Raw genomic sequence first — 17,405 nt, forward strand, 5'->3', positions numbered from 1 at the left:
AAATTTACCTAGTCATAAAACCCTTATTATTATTATTTTTAATCTATTATCTCTTTTCTTAGCACACTACAGAACAATTCTCTAAAAAAATTATGAGACCTCCAGATTTTCCAAAGGAGTTCCAGTTCATGCCTTTTGTTCTAGCAAAATTATTAAGGGCACACCTTTTCACTCTTAAAAGTGTCCCAGTTTTACACTGGGGACTGACTGACAGCTTGATGTGCTGAGTCCTCTGTCTGGGGGCTGGCCCCTATGAAACTGATTGCTGCAAGGAGAGGCTTAACCTGCTTATAATTGTGCCTAAGAGTCTCCCCCTGAGTGCCTCTTTGTTGCTCAGATGTGGCCTGCTCTCTCTAACTAAGCCACTTTGGCGGGTGATCTCGCTGCCCTCCCTGCTACGTGGGACCTGACTCCCAGGGATGCAAATCTCCCTGGCAATGCGGGATATGACTCCCGGGGATGAATCTGGACCCAGCATCGTGGGATTGAGAACATCTTCTTGACCAAAAGGGGGATGCAAAATGAAACGAAATAAAGCTTCAGTGGCTGAGAGATTCCAAATGGAGTCAGGAGGTCACTCTGGTGGACATTCTTATGCACTATATAGATAACACTTTTTAGGTTTTAATATATTGGAATAGCTAGAAGTAAATACCTGAAACTACCGAACTCCAACCCAGTAGCCTTGACTCTTGAAGATGACTGTATAACAATGTAGCTTACAAGGGGTGACAGTGTGATTGCGAAAACCCTGTGGATCGCACTCCCTTTATCCAGTGTATGGATGGATGAGTAGAAAAATGGGGACAAAACCTAAATGAAAAATAAGGTGGGATGGGGAGTGTGATTTGGGTGTTCTTTTTTTATTTTTATTTTTAATTCTGATTCTGATTATTTCTGGTGTAAGGAAAATGTTCAAAAATAGACTGGGGTGATAAATGCACAACTATAGTATGGTACTGCGAACAGTTGATTGTACACCACGGGTGACTGAATGGTATGTGAATATATCTCAATAAAACTGAATTTTAAAAAAAGTGTCCCAGTTTCAATTCTAAATTATATGGTCACCCTAGAATAACTACTCTAAAACAAAATACCAATTATAAAACATGTGAACTACCTTTAAAAAATGTCAAACTAACACGGCCATATTACTGCATTCAATTAAAGCATTATGAAGACATGACTGTGTTGATCTTTTTCCAAATAACTGAAAGAATTCTTTGCTACCATCCTTACATACATTTTCAGAATACTCTGGGTGACCAAGCTCTATCTGAACTCTTGAACCAAACAGATTTGAATGGTGAAGGGTATCATAATTGTGTATTTTTTAAAGAGTCCATTGTACCTAATTCTAAAAAAAGGAAAACCTTTGAAAACACTAAAGCAGTCCACGGAAGACAATCTTAGAGTTTTATAATATTATTTTTAAAAACTAGAGATGAGGCGTGACTGTGAGAATTCCTCAGAATTCTTCACCTTACTTTCAATTAGTCCAATCTTCCTGGGTTAACTCATTCATCTCATGATTTCAAAATACCACCTCTAAATTAGTAATTCCCAAATCTTTATTTCCAGCTTAGCCATTGTCTCCTGAACTCCAAATCCACATCTGCTATACCTCTGCCCTTTATGTCCCAATGTAATTCACAACTAAGCCTAATGCATCAAGTTTCTCTAAAACCTTCAATCCCACCTAACCAGTTGTCCAAGCCAGAAAGTTATTTTCTACACCAACTTCTCCTTCATTCCACATCTATTTACCAGATCCTGTCAATCCTACCACCTTAAAATGTCTAAGTCCCTATTACTATTTTAATTCAGACTACCATGATCTCTTGCCTAGGTATCTGCTACAGACTCTTTAACTGTTCTCCTTATCTCCAGTACCATCCCCTCCAAATCTTTCTAAAATATAAATCTGATCATGTCACACTCATACTTAAGCCTTTCAATGATTACCCACTACACTCACAATACAGACTAGACCTCACAGCATGTCCTTACATATCCTTTTATGATCCAGTCTGTTATTGCCACTAACCCCCTTAACTAGGTCTCCACCCCCTAGGACTTTCTATGCATGCTGTTCTTTCGCTAAGGAACTCTTCTCCTCTCTCCCACCCCAACCTATTTCTAGATAATTCCAACACATTCTAGTCTCAACTTCAGATGTCATGACTTTTGGAATGCTTTCCTTAGGTCACCCTGAACATAAGTAAATTTCCCATTCCATGTACTCCCCTGCTTAGCCCAGTACAATTCTAATGCTGTTTGTAGAAATGCCCTGTTTACTTGTCTATTCTCTATTAAGCAATAAGCTGTCTACAGTCTTGTTTGTTGCCAGCAAATATGAATAACCACAATCTGGCATCTGTCTTAATTATTATGAACCATATTGGTAGTGCAAACCTACTAGAAATTATACATAAGTAAGCATCCTCGGCAGAAGATGGAGAATTCCACTCGGCAAAAAAGACAGTCAAAGACCTATTCATGCTTGGAAGACACCAAGGTGCAGGGGTGGGGGGCAGACTCACTGCTCAATCATCTTACTACAAAAAAATCACCAATAATTTGGAGAAAGCCTGCCAACAAAAGACAGAGAACAAAACAAATAAAAATTTTAAATGAGGAAGAGAAAATCAGTAAACAGAAATAATGTAAGGGAAAAATAAAAGTACTATACTTTATACAAATGAAGATTACATCCATGAAAAAGAACAAGATGCTAAGTTTTAAAGAAAAAGAAGATAGAATTAAAAGGAGGTACTGGAAATTCAAAAGTATGACAGCAGAAATTAAAATCTATTAGAAGGCTTGGAAGTCAGGAAAATCTCTTAAAAAGCTTAACTAAAAAAGATGGAGAATAGAAGAGGGAAAAAACAAAGATAAAGGCAGATGGCCAGGCCTCCTACAAGAGAAAAGAGAAAAAATGGAAGGAAGAAAATTCATTAAAGGATTAATACAAGGAAACTTCCTAGAAATAGAAGACATGCAGCCTCTCCAGACTGGAACATGTTCACGTAATACTGAAAAATAACCACACCGAGTCATATCATCATGAAATTTGAGCATGTAAGGAATAAAGAGACGATCCTAAAAATCTACAGACAGGTCCCATGTAAAGGCACAGGAACTGAAATGATGCTTTGTACAATACGGAAATCATCTTTAGTTTATCATTAAAAACATGAGGATAGAAGAGATAATGTCTGTTCTAACTGTTCAAAACTACACCATGCTTCAAATGTTTTAGAGTTTCATTCATTACAGAGCTAAAACTTGCTGTGGGAACCCCAGGCACAGGGCATTCACCAAGGGCCTTGAAATTGCACACAGCAGCTTGCGTGACCTAGGTCAGTTGAGGTCTGACCTATTCTCCTTGTAATATCAGAAGCTAACTGTAATCTATACCCCAAACTACCTCCTCCCTGAGATTCCCTGAGATACTATTATCTCTATAATCCTCTCCTCCTCCCTGTTGACAATCTACCCCTCCCTACGTTGCACAACCCCACTCCCTGCCTTATGCTTTCATACCCATTGGAATGTTGAGCCCTTATAAGCAGCTTATTCAGCCCCTCAAAGTGCAGACAGTTTCCACGTTGTGCTCTGAACTGGCCGCCATTCAGGGCAGCTCCTGCATCCATTCAGAGAAGCTCCTGATTTCAGGTAAGACCTATAATAAAAGCTCATGTCTCAGAACGTGTGGGGTGCTTTCTTTAGCCTTTCGGCTACAAAAACCCCCTTGGGCCGTGACACCTGCCTTTAGAGAAAATTTTTTGAAAAGCAAAGATTTGACAAATAATTAACAATAAACTTTGAACAAGATCATTATTAAAGTTCAATATAACTTTATTTAAAGTTTCGCTCCTAAAAAATTTTGATTACTTTAACTAGACAGAAAAACCTAAAAATGAATGATATTTTTTAAAAACCTTGGGCGAGGATGTTAGAGGGGGAAGACACAGGAATCTCAGATTCTTTCAAAAGAATAAGAAGTTGTGGGTAACTATTTTTTCAAGTCTAAATCACTCATATGCATAAGGTGGGGAGAAACAGTTAATTCTCTTAAATCCTTAAGTGTAATTCAGCAATACAGAGATTCAGAATTAAGTAAAAAGTACAGGATCTATTAATGGTCTTAAGCAGATAATTATAATCAGGACAGTATATGTCTACCTTTGCTCCTTTCAATCAGGAACTGTATTTTAATTACCTTTGCATACCAATGCCTAGCATGGTACCAGGCATATAGCATGCACTCAAACATTAACTGAGTAAATACATGAGTGTGTGAAAAGGCCTAACTATATAGAAAATAAAACAAGTTCTCTTCAATGTCCTGCTTTTAACAAGCTATTTAGGATTATAAAGGTAGAATATTAAAGGATCAAGTAATTTTAAATAAAATGAAAAAGATCAGACTTGTTTTACTCATATGGTATTATTACTTCTTCAATCAAATACCCTAAATTCATAGCTAAGAGCTGGAGTTTACTATTTGTACTTCATGACTACATTACTTTTTCTCTTAATTAGCTTTATTTATATAATTATCTTCAACAGCATTTAAAACATCCTCCCTTCCCATCCCCCAACAAACACAAACATATATCACCCTCAGACCCCATGCCCTGAGATTGGATTGTGCAGTTAGGAAAACAAACAACAAAAAAAAATGGGCCATTTTTACTAAAGCTACAAATCAAATTGTTCAGCATCACTGTCCACACTCAATACTATAGCCTGTTAAAATCAGCAGATTCCAGAAAATAATACTTCAGTAGATTAAGAAGTGTTTACCTATAAGAAAATATGTACTAAATAATTATCAACCAACCTATAAGTAGCAGAAGTTTAATCTACTCAATAGAACAAACTTTTCAATAGTTTTAGGGCATTCAATGTTTGTTTATATTCAAAGATTGCCGCTAATTACAAATGAGTCTTATCTACTACCCTTTCCACTGGGCAAAATAGGGTTGCCACTTGGGAAAATTTTAAGCAGTTACCATATATATATATCAAGAAATAAGTATTAAAGGCACCCAGTGTTCTTTTTTACTTTAATTGTTCTTTTTCACTTTGATTTTTATTATTATTTGTGTGTGTGTGGTAATGCAAACGTTCAAAAATTAATTTTGGTGATGAATGCACAACTATATAATGGTACTGTGAACAACTGAATGTACGCTTTGTATGACTGCATGGTATGTGAATATATCAATAAAAATGAATTTAAAAAATGAACAAGGGGAAAAAAAAAACAAAGTATTAAAAATAATCTGGAATTAAAGAGTTACTCATTTTAATTGTTCATCCTTTCCATTAGTCTGTTCTAGGGATTACACTCAAAGTTCAGGAGTGAAGACTAATGGCAATCCTAAAATTCAAGTTCTTTCCCAAATTATGATTAAATTAAACAAAGAATGCTGTAATTTTTTTTAATCTTTCACCTTTAAGATGCCACTTTACTTTCAAATTGCATATTAAAATAACCTTTGCTACAAACATGCTCCTTTTCCAATCATACCTTTAAATCCTGGAGAAAAATGTTTGAGAAATACAGAGGTTGGAGTTTTTCAGTCACAGCTCTAAGGAATATATTTGGCAAGAGTTAAGCTCTGATGGAGAGGAAATTGGCTAAAATCAGGATTTTTCATTTCTCCATACTATTCCCATCCCCTGCTACAAAAAAAAGAAATCAAGGGTTGAGGCATAACATTGAGGAAATAAAAAGTCATAAAATTCATCTCCTACACCATTACTAATTGGATGTAATTAAGTAGCTTCTGCTTGGCAAATATGCCTTATAAATGGCGCACTATTTATAAACAAATTTTTCTTTTAAATTATAAAAAATATCATGAGAAGGTGAAGGAAATATTCCCATTTTTAAACTATAGACTTCTATAGTGTGTAAATCTTAACATAACAAGAAAATTCAGTGGTTCTCAAAATTTTTGCTCTGAGGATTCCTTTATATTCTTGAAAATGGGGGACCCACAAAAACTTGTATATGTTGATTAAATCTATCAATATTTACTGTATTAGAAATTAAAACTGAAAATTTATTAAAAGATTTATTGTCATATCTAGCTTAATAAAAACAGCTTGGTTTTCACATCTGCTTCTGCATTCAATCTGCTGCATTAGCTTGTTGTTGAAGTATATAAAGAAAATCCAGCCTCACGCAGATACATAGCTGAAAAACAAAGTAATTTAATAGTCTTTCAGATAATTGTGGATATTATATTCTTTGATACTTCACCAAAACTCAACAAGTAGCAGTTTCTTAAAGACTGTAGAAATATGGAATCTGAAATAATATCAATGAACTTTTCCTACTCTGATACACTGAAATCCATCAGTATATCTTCTGCTTCAAATGGATCTTTTTACCCATGCATGATTTTACAACATCATGCATTGGTCAGGTGGAAAATATTGGCTCACTGAATTATGCAGTTCTTCCAAATGGTAACACATTTTACTGTACAACTTCAACATATCACATTTATTAATATAGCTACTGATCTGATAAAAAAATTAAGTATCGGTTAAGTGAATTATGGTACAGTGAAATGGAATGTAGAGCTGCTACCTTGTTTAATGAAGAGTACTTAATAACATGGGAAGGTATTTACATTATACTTTTAGATGGAAAAAGCAGGATATAAATTCCATGTAGACAGTAAGATTCCAATTTTGTAATGAGTTAGGAGATTTATGGGTGATTTAAACATTTTCTTCTTTGTATACATAGACATTTCACAAATTTGTATAGACCATGAATTACTTTATAAAGTGCATACCAATAAAAATCAAATATAAAAAAAAAAAAAAAATTAAGTATTGGGAAGCTGTCAAGATCACAGGGGCAAATTCAAGTTTTCCAAAATCCTATTTTCACTTGAAAACTAGAATTTTATCATCAGCAACAAATGTCAGTTGTTTTCCTTGAAATGATAAGTTCACTGTTAATTTTTTTCATTAGAATAGTTGCAGGTTTACAGAAAAACCATGCAGAAAGTACAGTGTCCCCATATATTTCCTCACTTTGTTTATTTTTGAATAAATGTCTGCCAAATACCAAAGTCTGTATAACCATACTTTGTTAGCCATTCTTGAGTAAAAATGATATTCCATGAAAAAAGCAGCTAGTTCAGTCTGCAACTCAAGCAACTGTAAAAGTTCTTTTCTTTGAGTTAACCATTTTATTTGGTATTCAGTAGCAGTGCTTTATGGGTACTTTCCACCTTTTCACACAGAGTAGTTTTTTTTAATGTACTCAAAGATCAAGATGTAAGTCTAACTGCTTCATCAAGAACATACAGTGTAACTGGCATTTATTTTAAATTCTAAATGCCTGGAAATGAAGACTACAACTACTACTAGTAAAATTTAGTGCCAGTGTCTTAATTTGTGCTAAGGCACCAAGAGTCTTACCCACCATTGCTTGTGCGAATGTCAACAGAGCAAATAACACCTTAATATTACTACAATAATAGTTCTGACATGGAGGACCCAGTGGAAGAGTCTGGGCAACCCCCAGAAGTCTGGAAAATACACTTTGAGGAGCCACTGTAATAGGTGATGCATTACTTGTACGATTAAAAGACAATTTTTTAGTAAATATTTCAATATAACAAGTGTGTTTTAATACGAACATATACATGTAACTACACTCAAGCCATGAGTAGCATGGTACCTCACACACAGCAGGCACTCAAACATACAATGAATGACAGAATATGATAGAACTTCTTGAATAAACAAACAATTACCAAGTACCTACCATGAGCCCGATTCTGAGCTAGCTGCATCTACATTCCCTTTCTCGGGTAATTTTCAGAAGCCCATAAACCAGAATGACGATTTTAACATATGAGAAAAAAACTTCCCCTGAAATCTTTCAGATCTTTATTTAAGATTAAACCAGCATGACTGTAAGGAAACATCTTAAAATTCATCATAAAGCACAAGATAACATGTTAAATTCTATTTTAAGCACTATGCCATGAGCTAAAAACAGGCTTGCTCACATTCAAAAACCCAAATACAAAATGAACTGCTTTGGCTGTACATTTTCAGAACCTATAAAGAGCCTGAATTCCATTTCTCCTCAAGCCAAACAACCCTAGCCTGTTATGTTTTTCATTCCTATTTTTAAGTGACACTGCTACATTAATACTGTGGAGGTTACATTAAATGTGGCGCTACCTTAAAAAAAAAAAAAAAGTATAACAAAACCATCAAAACAAGAACTTTTAGCCACATACACTGACAAATCCAAGAGGTAAGCCTCTATAAGCATACATATGAAATATTATCAACTATTAAAAAGAATGAAACAATCTCATTCTTGGACGTGTAGGAAAGATCTATACAATATTAAGTGAAAAAAGTCATAAGATATTATGTATACTGTGATCCCACAGTATACATAAATATCTTTTCTAAAAGTTTATCTTTTTAGTAAAGATATTTATGAACATGTACAATCATTTACTATTTATTGAGCTCCTATGTCCCTAGTTTTGTTCTAGACCTAGACAAATATATGTAACATAAATTACAAACACCATACATACATATTTAAATGCACATGCAGAGAAAAATGAACAGAGGTCCAGACACACAAAAAAAGCCAATATATTGTATGATTCCATTTATAAGAAATGTCCAAAATAGGCAAATTCATAGAGACAGAAAGTAGATCAGTGGTTGCCTAGAGCTGGGGGATCAGGGGAGAGTTGGGGAGACTAGGGAATGACAGCTGAAGGGCATGGGGTTTCTTTTGGGGATGAGAAAATGTTCCAAAATTGATTGCAGTGATGGTTGCACAACTCGGGACATATACTAAAAACAATTCAGTTGTGCACTTTAAATGGGTGAATTGTATGGTATGTGAATTATAGCTCAATAAAGATGTTACCAAAAACAAATAAATAAAAAAAGGATGCACAAAGTGGTCGCCCCTAGTAGGGGAATAAAGATAATGAGGGCCTTTCAAATTTTACTCTATTTACTCCTATATCATTATAATGAGAAACATATTCACTTATTATCTATTTAACTTAAATTTAAATCTATTTAAATTAAATAGACAATCCTACAATAGGCCTTCATAAATTATTCTGAAATTAATGTTATTCAAGTTAATCTAAGAAGCAGCCATGGAAAAAAGCCTAAGGGTGAATATAACCCTATCTCAGAACATTTACAATTTAGACCATCAGATAGACATGAGCATCAGCCCTCTCCCTAACAGAAACAAATCTTGAATATATTTGCACATTTGACAAATATATTTTAAGCACCTACTGTGTTCACAGCACAGGAATGAGAGGGATTGGGTGTTCAAAACATAACACCAGCCAACAAAAAGAAGCAAACTAACAGCCCTACTCTTTGGCTATATAGTTGAGGAGACAGAACACACACAAAGTAGACAAGGGTCAAACTACAGAAAATCTTGAATACCAGATTGAGAGCTAAGACTTTCTACTGTTTTTGATGGAAAGCCATTGAAAGTTTTTGTCAACAGCAGTGACAGAATGAAAAGAGTGTTCTGGGAAAATTAACCTGGCAACCAAAAGGGAGAAACTGAAAGCAGAGAACAGTAGAAAAGGTAAGAAAGAGATGTGGTTTCAAAATATAGGTGCATTCGCAACAGTCCTGTGAGAAATACTGCTATTCCAAAGTTACTAGCTAATGTTCAAAGGGTTTGTGTTTGTTTTGTTTGCTTGATGTAAGAAGCAAAAAAGGAAAAAACGTGATTTCTTCATTTTGATGAATTTTAGAAGTTCGTGGCAAAGAATGAAGGGTTACCTGAAAATTCTAAGGAGAGTTCTAAAGAACTATCTTTTCATGTGACACCACTAAAACCAAGAGTAAAGGGAATCAAAAGCAATGAAAGTTCCACAATTTTTAACATGGAAGCGGAAGCATAATAATAAACAGTACTGAGAGTAGCAAAAAGCACCTGGCAATTAGTACTACTTCTGTAATTGATGATAAAGGACAACTAAGTACTTTAAAATTCTCTATTCCTATTTCAAAATCTTATGATAAAATTTGATACATGAAGGCAGATTTCAGTGAAGACTAAATTTTAACTTCAAATTTAAAGTATGATCAATTTCCCATCCTTATTTTCATTAATCATTCCTTCTATAGTGCAGTACTTTTCAAATGTTGCATAAATAGTTGGTATTCTTAATTCACATATGTATTATTAATTGGTTTAACCCATAAAAGGCTCTTTCTTAACAATGAAAAATATTTTTATTGCCTATGTAGCCTCCTTTCTATAGCCAGCTCCTCAAAATAACCTTACCTACCAATCTAAAACTATAGCAACACTGCTTTGAGATTAAAAATATGAGTAAGGAAGTCTCATTTCCACTTTCTCTTCATTAATTCTCAGTATAGCTTTTTTTCTAATGCCAATTAAAAATCTGATGAGCATCTAACTATGGCATAAACTTGCAATATTTGATTATTATGATATAATGTCCAAAAATAAAAAATTGAAGTAAATTATATATTTCATAATCCATTTCATGCATTATCCTATCTTCTGTTTAAGAAGCAATGTTTGCTTACATTTTGTAAAATCTATGTCTGCCATAGTTAATAATCTCATGTGATACATTTATAGAAACAGAAACAATAAAAGTGTACAATGAACAAATTAAGAATTACTATTATTTCACTCACAGCACTTCATCTAATTAAAATACCATTTGATTTGCTCCCTAAAGCAAGAAAAAAGCCTGTCATGTCAATTTATTTAATTGAAGTAAAACATCTTCAAACTTTTATCCAAGGATATCTGTTTGAAATAGCAAAAGGTGGAAATAATCTTACTGCCCAACCACAGAGACTAGTTGAATGAAATACAATGTAACCTTTAAAATAATATAGACTTATATTTACTGACCTGCAAAGATTAGCCATGAAAATAGCAGATTACAAAAATGTATCGTGTGCTCTTTGCGAAAAATATACTACTCATATGCTCTATATCCATTTACACAAAATCTAAATGAACATATATCCAAATGTTAACTGTGGTATTTCTGGGTGCTGGGATTACAGGTGCTGTTTATTTTTCTGCTTACTTTTCAGTATTCTCTGAAATTTTCTCAAGCAAAATGATATTTCCAAGAATTAATAGTTATGATTCCAACTAACAAACTCCAAAATCCTCCTTACAAAAAGCCCAAAGAATATCCAAAAATACCCTGGCATAGAGCAAGAGGGAAAGTATTAGCAGCAACATAACTAGAATTCTTTGTGAGCCAGGCACCCTAGAGAGATTCCTGACTGCCATGGAACCTTTAAGGCAGCCTGCAGTCGAGTTTTGACATCACAAGACTTAGGTTCAAGTCCCTACCACATTTATTTGTATGACCTTGGGCTATCACTTACCTTTTTGGGCTCACTTTCTCTATCTATAAAAAAGGAAATATCACCTGCCTTCCTTACCTCAAAGAACTTATATGAGATAACGTACATGAACTGTGAAGTACCATATGAATAAGATCCTATTATCCAAACATTAAAAAAATAAAAAATAAAGTGCCTAATGCCAGAGCCTGCAGAAAACACTACAATCAATTTTATGATATAACGAACCAGTTTTTTTTGTTGTTTTTAAAGGCTACATCCCATCAAAAACACCCAATTTTTCTGGGACTTAGATACTTCTTCCCAGTTCCCACTACAACTATGAGCCATTTTATTTTCTTATCCACAGTTTCCAGCAATAAACTGAACCCATTACACTGAACTCAAAAAAAGCCTCAGCAAGATTCCCGGGGCAGCATGCTGATGGAGTTCAACAGGAGAAACCCAGGGTTAATCAGCTATGGACTCACCACTGAGCACTATAGCAATCAACAGGGATTACAAGAGACTCTTTAAAGAGAAAGACAATACAATCACGGAGGAGAAAGTGGGGAGGAAAAGGTGGCGGTATTTCAAAACAATTATATGAAATACTTAAAAACGAAAATGTTTTAGAAATTGTTTTTAAATACTGTTCATAACAATAGTGACATAAAAGTCATCTAAATGTGGCACTTGACAAAGCAAGTTATGAAGATTCAGATCAAATCCATGAATAAATGACATTTATTTGCTTTTATCTGAAATAAAAGCAGACAAATTACACCACAAAGATCAAATCTAAGTGGCTATTTCTTGAAAATAAAGAGGTAGAATATAGCAAAAGAATTTACTGATACTCTTAGAAATACTTAGAAATACTTTCTAAAGTATATTTTCTCTCCCCATCAAATTCCATCATTCTACTCCACTAAAATGATGAACTTCTTCCTATGAATTAGAATGGCTATATAACTTGGTTTGAGTTTTAATGCAAAAAAAAAAAAACCTTTGTAATTAAAAAAAGGAGAGAGAGAGAGAATATTTTAAGGGGAGCTACATGAAGCTGTCAGATTATTTAACTACCAAGATCACCTGGCCATGGCATCCTCCTGCTTTTAAGTTCCTAAAGATAGTAAAATGTTCACCTCCACATTCTTACAAAGGTCATGTATGGGTATCCCCTAATGAAAAATTAAACCTTTCATAAACAAATGTACATAAAGAACTCATTTTGACATGTATGACTCACAATCTCAATTTTATTGGTTGGCAATATTTTGAACTGTTGCAGCTTGCATTCTTCCTACAGGGGATGCATATCTGTCCATTTTTCCCATCTGATCTTTGCAGATTCATTTAAAAGGACTCACTAAAAATGGGCCATGAGGAAAATAACTACAAAAACAATCCACAGCAAAATGAAGAGCGAGGTGTGAACTAAGACAATGAAAATATCAAGGCATTAACGCAAAGCCTCATAGTTGGAAATCCACTGGAAGTACTGTATTTTCACCTATAACTTTGGAAAATCTGGGTTTTTTTAAATTCTTACTCTGATTTTTCCGACCTTATTAGAATATAACCTATTTACCTTTAAAATCCAAGCAAAAAAAACCCTCAGAAAATATTTCCAAAAAGAGTATCTTCCAAAGCTCACTGCACAGAAACATTAAATATATGCAATCTCAAATAACCCTACGGTAGCCATTTCTGAGATCACCCCCACCTCCACCTCCTCAAAATAAAATAGGAAATCTAACCACAATTAAGTATTAACTAAATTTTTAACACAGCTATTACCAGCTAAGAATTATCAAAAGCTCCTTAAAGTATCAGGCATAAACAATGACAGACCATTACCCATTATAACCACTATGTCAAAACAGTTATTATAATTAGAAAAACTAAACAAAAGGAACATGAAAGTATAGAACAACTCCTCTGGGAAACTCAACTAGTTTTTGGAGAGGGCAAAAAAAAAAGAAAAAAAAAGAAAAGAAAAGGAGATCAATTTTAGATAAATAACATTTCCCCCAAATGTTCAGCTTCTCATTTTTGTAAAGAAAAAATTTACCTAGTAAGACTCACACCAGGGATCTGATCTATCCCCAAAGGCACTTTCTTAAAATGAAAAAGAACAAAGGAGGAAATCTCCCAGCATGTGCTTTCCATACCAGTTTCTTTGGACAGCATCAAGAGTAACAACATAGTCAGCACAAGCTTTTCAGCTTTATCCTGTGGCCCAAGTATAACAGATCTGATTAGATCTCATTCAAAAGGATCCCTAACAAAATGAATATCAGAACGCAAAGATCACAGCAACATACTGACTACAATTTAAGAGAGTAAAACTGTAGAAAACACCTATCTTAAAGTTATGTTTTTACTTTTTAAATATATACAAATATTCTAATTTCTGAGCCTTTCTCATTTCAGTCAATAGTTTGAAACTGGAAAAAACGAAACACCATTCTAAATCTGCTCTTCCTTAATTAAATTCAGAATCAGAAGGAAATTTAAAAGACACTCAAAGCCAACACCTTAATATACAAATCTTGGAACACTAGCATCACGAAGTTATGGGGAAAAACGAGCTGCCACAGGAAAACACTCCAGAAACAAATCTGGCATTTGGCTCTTCTAGAAGTTAAGTTCTCGTTTCATTACAACAAACTTTCAAAAAATAAGTTTTATTAATTATAAAAAGAATATTCTCCCCCAAAATTGACAGTTGTATATCCCCATCAACACTGTGACAGAGGTGTCAGTTCTCTGGGTCAGGATAAAACCAGCTGCTTGGTTCACACACAGGAACCAACAGAGAAGGCAACATCGCATTCACAGCCTCAAAATAATACGCGTTAGTTAAAAACTGCCCGCTACTAAACCAAAATTATTCAAGCGGAGTCCCATTTGTCAAAATCCAATCATAAGGATTCCACCACCACCCCTCCCCCCACTGCTTGTACAGTGGTGTATCTATATCTGCTTCGGTAAAGAAGCCATCATCAGGTAAAGAAGATTGGGGTGGGAGAAAAAGCGGGGAAAAGGGGCATTCTTTCATCTAATTTCGCGAGGCGTGAGTAATCGGTACAGTTGAAAGGAACGAAGGAACGTTCTATTTATTGGGAGTTGAAGTAGGATTGGGGGAGAATTTCGTTCAAATCAACATGGCCAGCAAGATGTCCCTACAAACAAAAGGCAACAGGGGGATATAAACACGAACCATTCACCTCTATCAGCTATTGCATCGCCATCATGGTGTGTGCAGAGACCCCCAAAGGCTCCTCTAACCCTGCACACCAGCCAAGGGAAGAGAAGGAAAAGAGAGATAGCTGTATCCCACTACCTACCACTGCTTCCAAATACAGACCCTTAGAGAGGGTTTCTCTCACCCGTTGCTCGGAATCAGAGAGAAAAAGTAACGTCCCGCCCAGGCAGACTCCCCCCGCTACCCTTCAGCCGAATCCCAAATGCCGGCCCGGGGCTCACTAAACTTTATCGGAGCTTTCTCCCCCATCCCCACCCCATCACCCCCAGGATTGCGCTTCCCTCTAGCGGGGCACCCCGGGCGCCTCCCGACATGCTGGCAGCCGAGAGAGCCGAGTCTGGGGCGGGGGCGTCAGGGAGTCTCAGAGGGGCGGAGCGGCCGAAGCCAAGTTCCCGGGGGTCTGAAGAGAGCGCCTGACAGGAGCCCGGGACTGCAAGGGAGGAAGAGGAAGCAGCGACGGGGAGCTTTTCCAATCCCCCCTACATGAACACCCTGCCCCCAGCTCCATCTCCCCATGGGGGCGGGGAGGCTGACTGGGAGGTGAGGAAGCCAAGTCCCAGGGGCTGCCGCAGCGCCTACCTCTCGACTCCCTATCTCTTCCCCCGCCAACCCCGCCAGAGGCGCCCACAACAATAACACGCCGGGGACGACCCGTCAGCGCCCCCGAGGCACCCGGGCCCGCGGCCCGCCGTGGCTGGCCCCCTCTACTGGGGCCGAGCGCGCCGCCTCTCCTTGCAACTCCAGGCCCGGATAGAGTCAGGACCTAGCGGCCCCCCAGGGTAGGACCCATCCCCCTCGGCCCCAGCAGCGCCATCTCCGCGGCCGAATATTAGAAGTGAATTCGAGCTGCGCTTTACCTTTAGTTCCGCACTGTCCGCCATCTTGCGTCTGTCAGCGCAAGCGCAATGAACCTCGCCGGGGGCCGCCGCTAGACCCACCCCTCTCGCCGGCCCGGCCCCGCCCCTGTCCGCCCCCTCTTGCCCCTCCACCTTCCCGGCCCGCCCCCGGCCTCCACCCGGCTCCGGGCGCTCGGAGCCCCGCCCCGGGCACGTACAGCTGTGAGACAGGCACGTAATATTTAAATAATGGCGCCAAGCGGGGAGGTTTGACAGTTACTCCCCCCTCGGCCTTCTCACCTCCCTCCCCCCCTCGCCCAGCTAGGGCCTCCAGGGAAGGGCCTGAGCGAGAGGATGCTGGCCTGAGCCCGCTTCTCCGCTATCCGCGGAACCCTTCTACAAGGGGTTCCTACAATCACAGGAAAAAATAATGCCCCCTCCCCCAATCAGTACGTCTCTTTGAGCACCTGCTATCTGCCATGCTCCGTATGGGCTAAATAGAACAATCTGTTACACTTAAGAAGCATTTTCAGGTTTATTAGCTCAGTTCCTCCTCATGACAACGCTGTGAGGTAGGTAGCAGGGAGAAAATTATAATTCCCATGGTATACAGTCAAAAATGAAAGCTCAGAGAAGAAAAATGACTTTGTCCAAACAAGTGTTTAACAGAAGTGGCCTAACATAAAATTCTGAAGACATCCATTAACATCTTTGTTCCAACAAGCGTTTATTTAGTGACTAAAGCTAAGCTCTATATATTCTTGGAAAATTAAATAAAACCAGGTCCCTGCCTGTCCGTGGCTCTCTAACGCGGGAGCAGAGGAGGGAACCAATAGAGACACAATTACAAATTGTAGTGAGTACTAGAAAGCAACAAACGGGCCAGTGAAAGAGAAAAGGGTATTGGAGATATATTTAATCCTAGGAAAGTTTTCCCTACTAAGATGGTATTTTAAGTAGAGACTTGATGAAGGAATTATTTTACACCTTTTTCTCTCTACTAAAAACCTCTACCTCTTCCAGTTTTGCTGATCCATTTTGCCTCACACCTCATGGGAAAAAAATCGAAGATAACAGACATGAACTCACTTATCATCAAAACTACTCTTATCTGCATAATAACATTTAGGTTACTATGAATGAAATATCCCCGCACCTGTGAAGATCAGCCCTCCACTACTGACCTGGATTTTTTTCCCTCCCATGTTCCAAAGGATTTTACTCCTACAATTACCTCCCCCTCCAGCATCATTACTTTTTTCCCTTTTTATTGGATTACTTCTATCAGCATATAAACATATTGAAATTCCTATCATCTAAAATAAACCTCCCTTGACTCCAAAATTGCCTCCAGCAACTGCCCTATTTCTCTACCCTCTTCATTGCACAAATTCTCAGAGAAGTTTTTCAAGATCTCTCAACAGTGCCTGTTCCCACTACCTCCCTTCACATTCTCTTCTCATCCTACCCTGATCCAGCTTTGACATCCCTCATCTTGATTGCTTATCAAGATTACTAATGATCTACATGTTTCCAAAGTCAATTCTCTACTCTTATCTAAATTGGCCTCTCCTTAGAATTGCAAACACTTCCTTTGTCTTGAGATACTTTTCCCTCTTAACTACCCTCAACATCAACTGTCCCAGTTTTCCTGTCTTCTCCCAGAGCTTGCTTTTCAATATCCTTTGCTAATTTCTCCTCTTTGCTCAACCTTGAAATGTTGGAGTGCTCCAGGGCTCAGTTCTTGATCTTCTTTTCTTCTCTAGTACACTCTTCCCAGGTGATCTTATCCAACTCCTTGACTTTAAATTTATATACAGATGACTTTCAATTTTTGCTTCAGCCCAGGCCTCTCCACCAAAATCCAAATTCACAAATCCAACTGG

At 37.1% G+C, this 17,405-nt stretch overlaps 1 protein-coding gene across 2 annotated transcripts in view; it reads right to left on the bottom strand.

The window, feature by feature from the left end:
* The window catches only part of PIAS1 (protein inhibitor of activated STAT 1), a 142,374-nt gene extending 126,806 nt beyond the window's left edge, over nucleotides 1–15,568 (bottom strand). Inside the window, exon 1 of one of the 2 annotated variants that reach the window (XM_037833578.1) lies at nucleotides 15,541–15,568. In XM_037833578.1, coding sequence (XP_037689506.1) covers nucleotides 15,541–15,564 — 24 coding nt within the window. In that variant the 5' untranslated portion in view covers nucleotides 15,565–15,568. Of the gene's footprint in view, nucleotides 1–5,545; nucleotides 6,368–15,540 lie in introns of those variants that run through there. The other variant, XM_037833579.1, reaches the window with a different exon arrangement.
* Between the last annotated feature and the right edge of the window lie 1,837 nt (nucleotides 15,569–17,405).

Source organism: Choloepus didactylus, chromosome 4, assembly GCF_015220235.1.
Source record: "Choloepus didactylus isolate mChoDid1 chromosome 4, mChoDid1.pri, whole genome shotgun sequence".
NCBI classification, from domain to species: domain Eukaryota; kingdom Metazoa; phylum Chordata; class Mammalia; order Pilosa; family Megalonychidae; genus Choloepus; species Choloepus didactylus.